The sequence below is a fragment of the Centruroides vittatus genome, unplaced genomic scaffold (genome assembly GCF_030686945.1).
Source record: "Centruroides vittatus isolate TY-2023 unplaced genomic scaffold, ASM3068694v2 scaffold_450, whole genome shotgun sequence".
Classification (NCBI taxonomy): Eukaryota; Metazoa; Arthropoda; class Arachnida; order Scorpiones; family Buthidae; genus Centruroides; species Centruroides vittatus.
Window position 1 is genome coordinate 782,579 of NW_027122709.1, and position 17,060 is coordinate 799,638.

Below are 17,060 nucleotides of genomic sequence, written 5' to 3' on the forward strand. Positions count from 1 at the left end.
TTTAAATTGTCTACATGGGCATTACCCATTACTAGGACTTATAGGACTTACGCCGGTGTTTAGATATTGACACAAGAATGAGAATTAGTTCAGAAAAAACAAATTTTCTTTATTATATCGCCTGTCATAATTTTCCTCATTAAAAGTGCTTTTAACAGGGAAAATTACTACAGGAAATTCTTATTTTTTTAAATGCATTTATCTGATTATTATTTTAAAAATACATTAATAAATATATAAAATCATGCAAAAACTATTTACTTTAGATTGTCATCAATATTTATTTCCAATGGAGTTGGTTTGTTCTTAACGCGATTAACATCGTTATGTAATCCTTCAAGCAGAAAATGCAAAAATTCTTGTGCATCATGCTGGCTGAAATTAGAACACAAAATAAATGAGTTGTAATGAATATGCATGTTTAAAATGCTTAATAACAGTGTATAAAAAAGCTATGAAGTTTCTTAGCATATTTAAATTCATTACATTTTGTTACACAATAAAGTCAAAGTCAACATACTTAATAATAGGTTTGACTATAAAAAATACATTAAATTCACAAACTTACTAATTGAGAAATAAAAAAATATACAAATATGAATTATCGAAGTATTTTTTAAAAATATACATAATACAAAAGTGATATTAAACAACAAATATTCACCGTTAATTATAATTCTTAAAACAGTGTTTGCAAATAGTAGACCCCCCCATAACATGGTAGATACGTTCCGTGTTATATGAATCCCATGTTGTACGAGTCACTTAAATACACGAGCCAATCACAGCCCGGTTTACAAACAAGCTACTATCTCCTTCATTACAATCTTAATAGATGTCACTCACTAAATCAAAGGGATTTTTAATTATTTCAATAATAAAATGCATATGCAATCATAATTTTTTTTAAAATTAAAATCAACACCAATACAAAGTAACAAAATCATACTAAGATGACAGTATCTATGCATAAGAATTACTTTCTTTATTCATTGCAAAACTGATTACCTAATGGCATATTTAATGTACAGTAAGACCCCGCTTGACGTGGAGGATACATTCCTAGACGACAAAGCGCTAAACGAAACGGCATTAAACAAGGTCATTTTAACACAGAGTAAATAGGAAAAGGGAAACACGCAAGCAAAAATAAACAAATTTTACTATAATTTTAAATTATTTTTATATTAATTTGCATAATAATATACTTTATGTTAAATAATACAAACACATGCATACAGAAATGTAAAGTTCATTTTTTGTGACGAAGGTCCCGACTTTTCTGAAATTTTGTTTTTTGCGATAAAGTCGTGTAGTTTCATTTGTTGCTTTTTTTTTTCTTTCCTTAAGCAAATGCCGGTAGCGGAAGATCGCATCACATCTTGCTTTTGCACTCCTTTCAAAATTTGGATTATTCAGTACAATTTAATCAATGATTTCGGTTATCGTTACCAAACTTTTACTAAGGAAATCTGTAGAGAAATTCTTTGGGTTCTTCATTTTCAGAATCACTATTTTCCAATTCCACACGAATTCTTTCTTCTGCCAGTTCTTGAAGGTCGTTGTTGGTAAGGCTCTCGCCGGAAACCTGCAGTAAGTCCTCAATATCCTGCTCGCCTACGTCTACAATTTGGTCAACCTAACGATACAGCGATAGGCTCTTTTCGTTGAGAATTCTTGGATACCTTCGGCCATAACTTCTTCCACACTCCATTCATGCATTTATCAGTTAATTCTTAAACAGTAAAGTTGATATATTTTTTCCAAAGTCGTATAAAACAAACATAGATTTAAGGGAAGTACAATGCTACAACAAATTGCCACCTTTTGCCGATCGGTTCGTGTCGGTAAATAATCGTGTTATATACAAATCGACGAAATGCCGCAATAATTTGAATCGGCATAAATTTTGAGCTTTTTATTAGGCTTCGAGCAGACCACATCATATTGAATCGGCATTAAGCAGGGTCTTACTGAATATATTTTTATTTGAACTATTATTAGCAAACTCCATTTTAATTTATTTTCATTCTGTTTACAAAAAATGAATATTTATAGTTGTAATCTTTTAATTTTTCGATAATGGTTTTTTAAACTGTTTTCGTTCTTTCTGAAAAAAGTGTTTTGCAATTATTGAACTATGCAATTTCTTTTATAAATTGCACTAATAAAATAATATTACTTCATATATATATAAAATTCCTTGCTTTCTCTGTTTCAAATAACAGAAATAAGATAAAATAGAATATTTTAGACAGGTAAAATAATCTTATGTATAATTTATTGTACGTAATCCAGATTTCTAATTTTACAGTAGTTTTGATTGATCATATTAATTACTAAATTGTATGTGAATTTGCATTAATAAATATGCAAAAAAAAACATTCAAATTCAAATAATTACTAAATTAGTAAGATAAAATTTTGTTTTTCATAAACTGATAACAGTAAAGAAATTTGAAAAATTATGATGCAATTCATTTAATATAATTTTTAAGATAACAGCAAGGTTGAGGCCGAAGTTTCAAACGCGAAAAAGTGTACGTCGGATGTTCGGCGCCACTTTCCCGTATGCCAAGAAGTTTGACAATGGCATTTGGAATGTTGAGCACGATTCCACTGACATTCCAAACGCCATTGTCAAACTTCTTGGCATACGGGAAAGCGGCACCAAACATCCGACATACACGTTTTCACGTTTGAAACTTCGGCCTCGACCTCGCTAATATCTAAAAGTTTAATACTAACAAATTAATAACATTTGATTTTTAAAACTGAAAAGTTATATCATCATCACTATCATGCATTAATTAGAAATTTTTAAATTTAAAAATAATAAAACATGTTTATACGTGAGATTTATGCCTTATTTAATGATTACTTACTTATATCCTGTAAAAGGAGGAGAAAACTTTTGTATTTGTCCTTTCAATTCTTGAGGACTTACTGGTTCGTCATTTTTCCACATATGTTGTACAAGATTTGCAAAAGCTATTTAAAAAAATTGTTGGTTTAGTTATATAAAACTGTTTTAGTAGAAGAAACTTGGACAATTTACAAGAAAAAATAAATTAATTGAATGAAATATTATAAGTTAAAAAATAAATTCGGACAAAAATATTCTAAGTAACTCAAATACCACAATAAACGTCTTCTACTATTAACACTGCAGTGAGTAACACAAAGTCACCGACAAAAAACCTTTTACAGTGTTGTATATGACAGAGAACCAACTGCCGTTCCACTAACGTGGAAGGCACCTGCATCAACTTTAAGAACGGGGATGCAATCGCGCATGCGTGGAGGTACCTGTTCGAGGAATTCGAACGGAGCCAGGCAGAGGAGTGAAACGCAACACGTACTATGTTTATTTCTCGGACGCATCGTTCTGGCGGTCTGGAGGGGGATGACATTTAGTTCTCAACCTGAATAAGGCCTCGGCGGAGGCCGAAAACGTTAGTTGGTTCTCTGTCGTATACAACACTGTAAAAGGTTTTTTGTTGGTGACTTCGTGTAACTCAAATACCATTATGAAGAATAAAACAAAAATTATAGTGAGATTACAAGGCCACGTGATAAAATTTAAATTTTTTTTTGGATATCTTCTGAAGAAAATTCACTTAAGCTGGATAGTCTACCAATGAGACTAGAAAAAAAAACATTTTACTATCCATACTCCACATGTATTGGTAATAAGTGAAAGCCTGAAAGTTCATTAATTCAGAAAACATTCACTTTATTCACTAATCATTTAAATTCAAACAAAGAAATAAATGTTTACACATTGATTCATGGGGTCCTTTCAGACCAGGGTGGCAATTTTCTGTCAAATATGTGTAAATGTCTAACTCACCTTTAATAACAGATCCTTTCATGGAACTTCCTGTATAATTAATGTCGACGAGATAATTTTTAGGCAGACAATAATCTAATAAAGGACCGGTATGAGCCAAACATTGAAGAATTGAATTCATAAAACACTATTAAAAATATTAAAATAGATTAATAATAATGAATATTTTAGCAAAGGTGGCTAATTAATTATTACAATTATTTTATAAATAAAATTTTAAATTAATTCAATTTATTATATAGTGATTTCATTTAAATTATTCAAACAGGAGTATTTTTACATACAATAAATACATACATAAAATACAGTAAAATCTCACTTAACTGGCCAACATTAGAGTACAATTTCAGGCCAAATAAGTGAGATGGTTACCTACATTGGAAAAAACTGACATACAAAACTGTAATTAGAATATTGTTATAAGTTTATTTATACTCCTATGAAGTGAAGACAAAATTAATATGTTTTTATGAAATGGTAGTAAAGGTTTCATTTGAATACTGTATTTTAACAGGAAATTATTATTAAACAGAAGTCACTGAATATGGAGAAGTGTCCATTTTCGAAAAAAAGAGTTAATTAAACCAGCTTTACGTCAACTTCGTGGATATTTTTCTTTGTCGAGTGTTACAAGCGACATATCGGCGATTATTGTCGATTTATATAATTAATTATATTTTTACAAAATACAATCAGATTTTGTATGAAATTATTGAACAAATACATAATTGTCTTTCTTCTTACTAAACTATGAAAGGAAAATAAAACTGCCAACCTGGAAGCAAAGAAAGCTGCAGCTGATAGCAACGTGAAGATAACTTGTTTACCCGTCCTTAGACGTACCTGCAGCAAAACGTTGACGGCGTACTTTACTCGGCTTTGAAATGAAGATCGGGGGAAAAAAATGCAAAAAGATAACACAAGTAAACTTTTCTTTCTGGATGTTACACTTTCACTAAGTTCGTCTGTCACTCACTATAGTTTTAAGTTAGCACAATCATTCTCGGGTCATGGCAGTTTTAAAGCTTATCGGGAAGAATTTAACTTGGCAGAAACTTCTTTTTGCTCCTGTGATTCAGATAAACAGGAAACAGTAACACATCTTGTATATGAATATCCTTGATATGATAGATATAGATTCATGTTAAGAATGGAATTATAGTCTCTTGGGCTTGAGTGGCCGAGATCACTATCCTAATTCAAAAGCCATACTACAAGTGTATTTTTGATTTTGTAAAAAGGATTCAAATTAATTAATAACGAGGTTGAGGCCAAAGTTTTAAACGCGAAAACGTGTACGCCGGACGTTCGGCGCCACTTTCCCGTAAGCCTAGAAGTTTGACAATGGCGTTTGGAATGTCGAGCATGATTCCACTGACTTTCCAAACGCCATTGTCAAACTTCTAGGCTTACGGGAAAGTGGCGCCGAATGTCCGACGTACACGTTTTCGTGTTTAAAACTTCGGCCTCAACCTTGCTAATATTTGTTTCTTAATTCTATCAAGGCTAATTACAAAGGGTAAATTTTAATAAGTATTGTATTATATTTATTATGTACCATTTTTTTAATGTTTGTATGTATTTTTTTTTATTTTATACTTTGTCTTATACTATATTGTGTTGTAAGTATATGCAGAGTTATACTCCTATGAAGTGGTGCAAATTAATAAAGTTGTTCTATTCTGTTACTAAGTTATGAAAATACAAATACTTTGTTTAGTGTAAATGACATTCACATAAAATAAAATCTTCATCTATTGAAAGAATCTCAGCAAACTACTTGAAAATTACAGCAACAAAGCTGAATTACAATTCATTGGGTTTAGGAATGGGAACACTTTCATTACTATTTGTCACATAAAATGAGGATAAATGTCATTTTGGTCACTTTACTGTATTTTTGGTGTTAATCTAGTGTTTTTTTCATATTATAACAACAAAATCTAAATACATATAAATGAATTTTTTAAAGAAAATAACCATAAAAACTTTATTGGATTAATAATTAATTGAAAATATTGAGGAATACTTTTAATTGTTACTCCTATAAAGATATTTTATTTTTATATTATTATTTATTCATATTTTTATCAGAAAGCAAAATTATATGTAACATTATAATTAGCATAATCAACATTATCGGATCTTTCTCTTTTTATGCCACAAACAATATACTGTTTTAAACGATTTTATTACATTCATTCATTTCAACTGCGCACACAAATTTTTATAAAACAATAATTCTTAATATATTATATTTTTTACAATGTAAAAATTATAAACTAAACATTAAACATGATATTTTTGAATACATTACGTTACATAATATTAAAAAAAAATGCTAACTTAAATTACAGTCAAGTACGATTGTAACATAACCTGTTTATAACATGCAACTATAGTACTCTGTGGGGAGAAAAATGGGGTTGCATTCCCCATTTTTCTCCCCATAGAGTGCTATTTTCAGTCTTAAATACTTGGGCTATAAATCCGCTATTTTTAATCATTAATACTGAGTAATTTGCTACTAGAGGTAGACATTAGGTGCCATCTCTAATCTAACCAGCCGACACCTAGGGTTATATATAAATTATTTAAATTACCGGGTCCGGATGGAACGACCGGCAAGCAAAGGTTGCGGGTTCGAGCCTTGCCCCGGGCCGTTTCTTTTCTTCCAGATGATTCTAAATTATTTAATAATTATAATCATTAATTTGGATAAAAGATGGCACCTAATGTCTACCTCTAGTAGCAAATTACTTAGTAATAATGATTAAAAATAGTGGAATAGCCCGAGTATTTAAGGCGATTGTTTGGCTATGTATTTATATATTATTAGGCTTTGGGTTGTTTCATATACTTAATTAATTTTCGGTTATTGATAAAAATAAAATTTAATTATAACACAAATATTAAATTATTCACAGCTGAAGCATTATTCGTTGGCATGAATAAATAAATAAATAAATTCTGTGAATTAACAACACAATTAATATTTATAGACTACTTTTTCTATATTTGACTCTCTTCAAATTTGTTATATTGAATAAAATTTTGAAAATGAGAATACGAAATTGTCCAGTCATTGTGATGGAATAATTAAGGCAGAAGTAATATATTTTCACATTTCATGCAATGTCTTCACAAAAATTCAACAGTATTGGAGTGTCAAATTATAACGTATCTATTATTTACAGTTTTCTCATGTGACCAGTTATTTCTATGAGTATTATGTATATGCTTTTACTAATAGAACCAGTAGATTAGCTACCATATATCAAAAATACAAAAATGGGAATTATATAAAAGTAAGATAGTTTAAAAAGTATTAATATAAATACTTTTACAGTCGCAGCAACCAAGAAAAAATAAAGTTAAAAATGTTTACCACCTTACTTACTGTGTCATTATAAACATAGCTTAATAAAGATGTTAGTCAGTTATTAAGATAGACTGATTAAGCATGTGGATAGAATATTTGACATGTTATATATCATTAAATGTATCTATTATTGTGCTAACTTTACTTCCAGTGTAACAATGATTATATTCGACATTAGGGATCAAATTTATAATATTCAGCTGCAGTATGCAAGCCATGTTTCACTCATCAATGACATTTGAAAAATAACAGAACTTGGCTTTTTTCCTGAAATTTTATCATACATTATCACTTGCTGTAACTTGAATAGCATGAAGTGTTTAAATTTACTTTAAATAACTGACCATATATTGTTTTTATCTAGTTTTCACAAGGAAAGTAGCAACAAAAGAAGCATAGAAAAAAAATTGGTAAGTAATGAGAACAGCAGAGAAATCAAACTAGTTTGTTTCCACTGCTGTACTTTGTTGAGGCCTTGAGCTTAGCTTAAGACTGTCTATGCCATCATAAACAGGTACAAAGGTTAAATGTGTTTGTACCAATTCACACATACACGAATGAACAAACTCAAACAATGGGAGGTTAACCGCTTGCATTCGTGTGTCGGCTAGTCTCTGTGTGAGTACGATGCCTGGCTGTGTCACAGTGAGAGTTTAAAATGAATAAGAACCGCTGCTTGTAAAGTGAGGTCTGACATTCATTTTCTGAATACAAAAAGTGTGCGATCATGTGTGATCAATCATCAAACCATAGATGTGTACGGTGATGTTACAGATGAATCAACAGCGTCAAAAAAGTTTAATGCAGGAAGAGAGAAATGTGCACGATGAACAATCAACTCGGTGACCATCTGTCATTACAAATGATCTTCCACATTGTGTGGATGACTTCATATACTGGATTGGTGTTGCACCAATCCAGTATATGAAGTCATTCAGTGAAATTCATGCAGAATTTTCCCAATCCTTTTCATAATTAAACTGTTTTACAGTGTACTCGAGTACACTATAAAACAGTTTAAAAAAATTAAACAAGATTAAACTGGTGACCAAACAAAAGAGATCAATGACCCAAAATTTCACTAAGTATACTGTTCATTTTGTGGATTCTACAACTTCCAAAATAAATTCATTTCCATATTCTGAATTTTTTGTTTGGACACCCTTATGTAAATTTTTAGAATTAGTAAGTTATTTTTTAAATTTATACTTAATGATCAAACAATGGTTGTCTGTCTGTATTTATTCATATTTAATATAAATTATTCACCGAGACTACAAAATTATTCAGTAAAAAAAAAACAACAAACTTAATAGCTAAACTTTTATTATAAATGACTAATTTGTTTTTACATTTATAAATATACAGTCAAACCTCGGGTTGTTGTACGATAAATCGGTTGCCGAACGAGCTATTCGGCAGAGTCGGCCACAGATGGTAAACTTCCTACACTTCATACGTTAAAGAAAGTCTACGGGACGAGCAATCGACGAACAACACTAGTGATTCGGAAGTTAGTGGCACCGAGATCGCCTTGCGTCACAATACAAAGCATCAATGATGTTGCTATTTAAATTACATTTCAGCATGCATGTGAGAAAGATACCAATTCCATTTTCTGGTATTTCATCCAAGCAGTCAGAGTCGAGTCGCTATTTATAGCACTTCTTTGTAAAGTGTTCTTTTTTGTTTTGGTTGGTGGTGACAGAACATTTTGCTTTTAATATATAGCTATAGATAATATAATATTATATTGTCTTTATAGGGATTTTTATGCATAAAATACATCAAAAAGGTAAAAAATAAAACAGGTTTTGTTTTAGTTTTCGAACAAATTGGTTTTTGAACTTTTACGAATGAATTAAGTTCAAAACCTAAGGGAGGTTTCACTGTATTACACTATATAAATGATTTTTGATATAAACGAATCAAAATTTTATAATACTTACAGTATTTCCTAAATTATGCAAACCAGACGTGCAGTGTTTTTTCAAAATGTTATTTGATGACCATAGACTGTTATTAGGTTTTCCATCCTAAAACAAAGAATTTTTAAAGTTAAAAATTCAATTTTCTATTAAAAAGCACTTACAAAAAGAAAAAAACATCTCTCACAAATCAAAATATAACTAGGCAAAAATTAATTAGCAATAGAATAATATACATAAAATAATTTTGACCAAGTTTTGTGAAGTATAATTCAAAGTTTTCCAGACGGTATGGTTGATATTCAATGTGATCATATGACTCGAGTAAATAGTAGTGTAGGACAAAGGAATTCCCCATAAAATTGGACTGCACCAGGGATAAGCCCTTAGCCCATTTCTGTTCGATGATGATGTTCGATGTTTCTGTTCAATCTGGTGATGGATGTATTGATGGAAGATATGAAGAGCAAGTGAAATGAAACTGTGCTGTGTGAAACATCCCACAATATGGTAGAAAAGCTGTAGGAATGGAGAAACACACTGGAAGAGAGATGCATGACAATCAGCAGAGCAAAGAGTACAGTCAAACCTTGGTTTATGAACTTAATTCATTCCTTAAAGTCATTTAGAAATCAATTTGTTCTCAAACCAAACCAAATTTTCCCATAAGAAACAATGGAAAATAGATTTTGTTTTTGGGTTGGAAATGGGTTAATGTTTTTTTATCTTTTTAGCTGTATTTCGTCCATAAAAATGCCTACAAATGCAATGTAATATAATATTACAACATATCAACTAAATAATGAATAAAGTTTATAAATAAGAAAGACAATTTCATTCATCCTTATCTGTACTAAGAATTCTTGATGGGGCAAGGAAAGGGTAGAGAGGAAGTGGAACGGAAGGGATGTTATTTCTTGGAATGAGCGTTTTTCTCCATATCATCATCAGGAAACTGCACTTCAGGAGTTTTTTCTGGTTAATGGTTTGCTACTGCCTTATCAGGGTAATACCTCTCAACAAAACTTTGCCCTTCATCCCATTTTGCACATGTCATTAATAAGAGCACTAGGCGCATCCTCCTTTCCCTACAAGAGCATCTACTCAAGAATATCCTTTTGCTGCTCCTTTTGAAAGAGTTTGAGTTTGTAGGTAGACAACTTGGTACTATGTTCCTTCACTAGCTCTTTGACATCTGCATTGTCGCCTTCCAGGCTCATGCTTTTGCCCAGAGATATTACGTCATCAACAACTTTAGTAGGGTCTGTCTTGAATCCCCTGAAGTATCTCTCTGCAATGCAATCAGCCAGTTTCCTCCAAACTAAGTTCAAGGAATTGCTAGTCACTTGCTGCCAGACTTTGTCAATAAGACCTAAGCAATGGAAGATATTGAAGTGATTCTTCCAAAAGTCACAGAGTTAACTCTGTGACAGAGGTAACCTTGAAGCACCTTTGAAAATGTGCTTTGGTGTAATACTTTTTAAAGTTAAAAATGACATGTTGATCCATCAACGAATCAGTGGAGTTGTATTAGAAGGCAGAAACTTCATGGTGAAGTCGAACTCTTCCAGTAACTTGGCCTCCATGCCAGGAGGAGGGGGCAAGAACATTGTCCATCTAAAGCAGGCACTTCAGTGGCAAGTTATTTTCATTAAGATATTTCTTCACACTAGGAGCAAAAACTTCATGGACTCGTTCCAGAAAAAACTGTCTGGTCACCCAGGCCTAACTGTTAGTCCTCCACTTGACAGACAACTTGTTTTTCATAATGATATTTCTCTTAAATAGATGGAGGTTCTCCGAATGATACATGAGCAACAGTTTCACCTTAAAATTGCCACTAGCATTGCCACAAAATAAAAGAATTAGACTGTCCTTCATTGGATTGTGTCCAGGCAAACCTTTTTCTCCTGGATTATGTATGTTCTGTTTGGCATTTTTCCAAAACAGTCCAGTTTCATCATAAACATTTGCTGGGGGAATAAAACCCTCAACAGTCACTCACATATGCACCAAATTCTTTCACAAACTTTTCTGCATCTTTTTTTGTTCGCACTTGAAGCCTCTCCATGTACTGAACCACTTTGCTTCTTAAACCTTTCAAACCAGTCAAACCAGTCTTGACTAGCTTTAAACACATCAGTCTTAGAATTTGAACCTGGGATTTTCTTGAGCAAATTTTGGTGCGAAAGCCCTGTTTTCTCACAAATAATAGTCTCTGAAATACTGTCACTGGCCAATGCTATTTGTTGATCAAAGTGAACAGAAACTTTTCCACTTCTTCTAAGGTCTGAAATCTTTGCTTGGTGATCATAGCCACTCCTTTGGCAACATTAGCATCCTTTATCACTCCTTTGTTCTTGAGAATAGTACAGATCAATGACTTTCCTAAGTCAAACTGCAAAGCCAGATCTGAGACACAAATTCCATTTTCTTCCATATAATCTCTTTCCTCACCTCTATTGTTATTTTCACTCTTTTCCTTTTCACCTTTATGCTTACACTAGCTTTCTTAGGTCTCATGGTAGCTTATGAAATAAAAAAAAAAACAGAAGAAATAATGGACAAAGCAAGAAAAATTGCCAAAGTCAAAGAACAGTTCACTACAAAGTAATGCTGTGTTGCCAACTCCACATGTAAATGGACAATTTCAAGAAAAATCACATGACTAAAGATATGCAGCACACCAATGGCTGAAGCATGGTCCAACAATAATCATGCAATTTACATTTTCCATTTAATGCGAGTGACATCATTAATTTTGATTTCAATTTACTATGGTATGCATAATTTATGGTAGCAATAATTTGCTATTGTTCATCACTTTCCTGAAAATTCAGAAAAGTAATAAATATTTTTGTATGATAATTAAATTTTTTTTCTGGCTTACAGATACCCGTGTTTTTCTGAAAGATGTTCATTACAAGTTCTTGCATTTAATTAATACCGATAAATATAATGCCGAATGTTGATTACATACTAATGAGAAATAATAAATGTATTTAAACGACAAAAATTTATTATTAATTTGAGTTAAGAATCTTTAAATATGAATTACTGGATGTCATTTATATTACACAAACGTCAATTAATGTGGTTTTTATTAATTAATTTGATTTAAATTGAATTGTGACACATACCAAAAACCAGTAGTAATATCATACCCTCAACATGCATTGAAATCTAATTTGAATAACAACATCATTGACGGTTTGTGTTGCGATGTCTAATGTTGCGAGACGAACTTGGCACCGTTGCTGAATCGGTAGTCCTGTCGTCGATTGGTCAGACTGTTGACTCTATTTAACATAGGAAATGTAAGAAGTTGATGGCCAGCTCTGTCAAGTAGCTTGTTTGGAAACCAAGTTATCATATGGCAACCGGCATTCAAAATTTTGTTCATAAGCCAAATTGTTTGTCAACAGAGGTGTTCGTAATCCAAGGTTTGACTGTATGTATGATATCTGGTGGAGGAAATGAGAGTTACTGCATATACAACTCAAGATGAAAAGTTAACAGCAGCTTCCAAATTTAAGTATCTTGGATCATACCTCTGTCATGTGCAGAAATCCAGCAGAGAGTTCAGAGTAAATGGCTAAACTGGAAAAAGATGAGTGGGATGCTGTGTGATAAAAAAAAATAAGCTGCAAAATGAAAGGAAGATTATACAAAACCATGGTATGATTTGCAATGATGTAGAGTGCTGAGATGCGGGAAATTACAAGAGACCAAGAAAAGAAAATGGAGATAGTGGAGATGAGAATGCTGAGATGGGTGTGTGGTGTGATGAAGGACAGAATTAGGAATGATTACATAAGAGGAACAGTGAAGGGAGTCCAATAAGAGGATGCTGGAAATTAGATTATGATGATTTGGACATGTGGAGAGAAGTGAGGACTGTGTTGAAAAAGATTGGGGAGTTGGAAGTGATAAGGAGAAGAAAGTGTGGAAGACAAACTGAGATAGAGAAACAAGGTGGCAAAGGATTTGGGAGAGAGATGTTGGAAAGCATCTTGGATAGAGAGAAGTGGAGAAGACAGATTAAAGATGGGAATGCTGATCTTATAAACATGGAAGAAAGCTGACAAAGGAAAAGATAGTGTAATCATATTACTTATTAACAAGACAGATTATTAATTATTTAACTGAGAATTATTACAGCAAGAAATCAATATTAACATGGTCTTTACTAAAAACTGATCATATCTTTATACCAATAAGTTATTAAAACTAACAAGTTATAATAATAGATAACTAAATAAATACTAACCATACTGTTTATTAAGGTTACCAAATATACAGTCTTTATTTGAAAAATGTCTTCAGCTCAAGCTGAACAATCTTTAGGGTTAAAGAACAGTTTTAAACTTTAAGAACATCTTATATAAAAATAGAACATAGAACAAACTATTTTAAAATATATTTTAGAACAACAAGTTTTGACCAAAAGAACAAAAATATTTAAATTATGTTTTAGATCATAACTTACTTTTACTGATTAAATATTATAGTTATTTTTGAAATTTTAGAAGTTTTGTAAAATTCCATAATTATTATTTAAGGAATCTTAAAGAATTTCAGTTTAACATTTAGAAGTAATGGCAAGGTTGAGGCCGAAGTTTTAAATGCAAAAATGTGTACGTCGGACGTTCGGCGCCGCTTTCCCGTAAGCCTAGAAGTTTGACAATGGTGTTTGGAAAGTCAGTGGAATCATGCTTTTCCATGCAACGATTCCACTGGAATTTCCAAAGAATCTTCTAAATTTAATAATTAGGCCAAATTATTTGAAATTTAATCAGTGGTTAATAGCATTTATATAGCCTAATGTAAGAGGATTGACATCAAAATTTCTACTGAACATTCCACATCCATAATGTAACTTGTAATTGTATAAAGCTGTCTTATAAGTATTATCTTTCATCAATGCAACATACTTATTTTTATTAAGTCAAGATGAATTCTTTTTTCATTTAGCCAACATCATTAATCTTTTAACTTTTGTAAAAGAGAAAAGGCATATGTCAGCTATACCTAGAGACATTTGAGTACGAGGCCGAAAGAATACAAGAGATGCACCGACATCAATAAATGTGGTACAGTAGTAGCTGCATTTGGATTCATATCCACAAACTCGGTAAAACGGGTTATTAAGAAGGTTCTGGGTATCAAAGACTAAAATGGAGGTTCTATAGATTTACAAGCAAGCAAATTAATAAGAAGGATGCTGACATGCTCTATCAAGTTTTGAAGTTCCTTAATTAAAGAACATTTCAGAATATTTAAGTTAATTTAATAAGTTAAGTTTATTTATTTAAACATTCATATTGGTTGTCTTTTTTAATTATTTTAGAATTTTAGTTTCTAATATTTTTTTGTTATTTTATTGTGTTATTTAATTTACCCATTTCGTAAGAACGAGTGCATGTGCTCTAAACTTTGTACAGGTACTCCTCACTTTACGACCGAGTTCCGTTCAGATGACTACATCGTTAAGCAAATTGGTCGATAAGCGAGGAGCTTGCGCCGGGAATATAGGATCGTTGTAAAATTATACAAATTATGCAACGAACTTCAAATTTATTCATAAAAAGACCATTATAGTACGCTTAGTGCGCATGTCACCATTCGCCACTGACCGACACTCAAGCTGTGAAAGGAGATTCCCCGAATTGCAGGTCGAAACTCGATCGGTCGTAAGTGCGAGTGGTCGTTAAGCAAACAGGTCGTAAAGTGAGGAGTATCTGTATTCTGCATTAGTTCAATTTGTAAAACATGAAAATGACCCTTTACATGGTTGAAAATGTTCATTCAGTACGTAAAGATTTGGTTAATGTTACCTATGGTTCCAAGATGGCGGCGTTTCTGATTCCTGCAAACAGAAGGGAAACAGTGGGGACGCACGTTCTAACCTACCCTAACCTATTCTAATAAATTACCATAATTATTACCAACAAAATTATTAGAATAGGTTAGGTTAGGTTAGAACATGCGTCCCCACTGTTTCCTTGCTGGAATCAGACGAGCCGCCATCTTGGAACCATAAGTAACATTAACCAAAGATTTTAACTGCTTAAAAGTTGTCTTTTGTGATTTATTTACTGAAGCAGAGAAATAATACAAGCTGTTACTTTTCATCTCTTGTTTGCAACTACAATGGTAAAAATACAATAGAAAGTTTTTCCAAAATTATTTTTACTCGTTGCTACAGATATCATTCTTTTCCATACATTGCTAACTTTTCAAATTTTACTGTAAATAGCCACCCACCCACCCACACACACATACAAAATAAACAATTGTTTTAATTGTTTAATTTTCTCATAAAATCATGTATTAAAGATGAAGGAAACGTTTCATTTAGAAAGTATTTTTTCAAAAGAAATTTAATTCAAATCACTATTCTATGACTAATATAAAAATTGAATCAGATGAATAAATGTATTTTATATTGTTAGACTACGTTAATTCAAGCAACAGAACATTAGGCTGACTGTTTCAATGGTTCAAAACAATTGCATTTTAGCATTGGGTATAAACTCTTAAGTAATAAAGTACATTGTTTTAGACATTGTTTTCGGTTCTTTTGTTTTACTTTAATTCCATCATAAAGTCATTTAATATTAAACTACTTGAATTGAAATAACTGTTTTTCCTTTTTTAATATAACACTGATATATTATAGATTTTTACTTTCCCAACTAAGGGAAAGTAAGAATCTGTAATAGAGTAAAAGAGGGAAAGTATGGCAATCCAGCAAAAAATGGCCCCCAAAATTTTTACATTTTTGGACCTTGAAACATCAAAAAATGCAAAAGCATTCAGAGTTTTACCTCTATGCATTGAGTTCTACCTCTAATTTGTGTGGGTATGATTTTGTTTACCCTGTTTGAAGCTTGAGAACTTCTGTGCTTTTTGTCGAAAATTTCTGAAATTTTGCAGGGTGGTTTGTTTATTAGGGGGATTGATGATATTAAATTTTCATGGTTAAAGGTCAAGGGTTAGGGATATAAAGGGGGTCGTGTTTATCTCCAATGGGGTCGGACAATTTTACTTGTCGTCATTATAAAAAACTCGTCCTTACCCTCAAAATTAAGCTTTTTATATTTTTAACTATTATAAAATGGCAAAAGGTTTTTCTAATAAAATATGATAACAGATGACACCACCAAAATTTTAGATGTTGCCAGGAAAGTTCAGCAACTCGTTTCTTTGGTTTATTAATGAAAACCAGATTTAAAAAACAAAGAAAAAAACAACTTGCTTAAAGAAATTCATTTTCTCTATTTTATTCTAATCAGTTTTGTACTTGATTTTAACATTAATGGATGAATAAACTGATATTTAACATAAATTACATAATAAATCATCCAACACCCGATGCTGAGAAAACATTTATTAAATGAACATTAACGTTTTCGACCTAATACGATAGGCCATCTTCGGATGCAAGTATTCTCGAACGTATTTTAACTAAATATTTAAACGTCGGAACGTTCGAACACTTTTACAATTTAAATTTAAAACCAAAATACTAGATAAATTAACAACAAATAATAAAATAAAACACATACTACATGAACTAATACAATAATGATGTTAAATAATGTAATAAAATAAAAAATAAAATAAATACGCAAAAATGCCACTAAGTATAAGGGCGGGTGCGAGCTAAGAATTTTTGTGTTTTAGTTTTTCTTTGTCGTAGAACATCCGTGCGGAAGCTATTCCGTCTGCATCCCTGGCGTTTATATAAAAGTAAATTAAAAGACGGTGATTTGACAATGAAATAATTTCATCAATTAAATTTTTATTCAATTTATATAAATGTTTTAATTGTGTATGTTTATATATATATAAGTACTAGCAAATGCTCAGGCAATATGCTAAGTCACCACAT

General features: G+C 31.5%; 1 protein-coding gene across 2 annotated transcripts in view; it reads right to left on the reverse strand.

Annotated features, from left to right (window-relative positions):
• The window catches only part of LOC136989232 (ubiquitin carboxyl-terminal hydrolase 2-like), a 29,379-nt gene that overhangs the window by 10,748 nt on the left and 1,571 nt on the right, over positions 1-17,060 (reverse strand). The window contains exons 1-5 of one of the 2 annotated variants that reach the window (XM_067287331.1): positions 13,434-13,561; positions 9,185-9,271; positions 3,854-3,980; positions 2,886-2,991; positions 262-375 (exon numbers count right to left, since the gene is read on the reverse strand). In XM_067287331.1, coding sequence (XP_067143432.1) covers positions 262-375; positions 2,886-2,991; positions 3,854-3,980; positions 9,185-9,271; positions 13,434-13,436 — 437 coding nt within the window. In that variant the 5' untranslated portion in view covers positions 13,437-13,561. Of the gene's footprint in view, positions 1-261; positions 376-2,885; positions 2,992-3,853; positions 3,981-9,184; positions 9,272-13,433; positions 13,562-17,060 lie in introns of those variants that run through there. The other variant, XM_067287330.1, reaches the window with a different exon arrangement.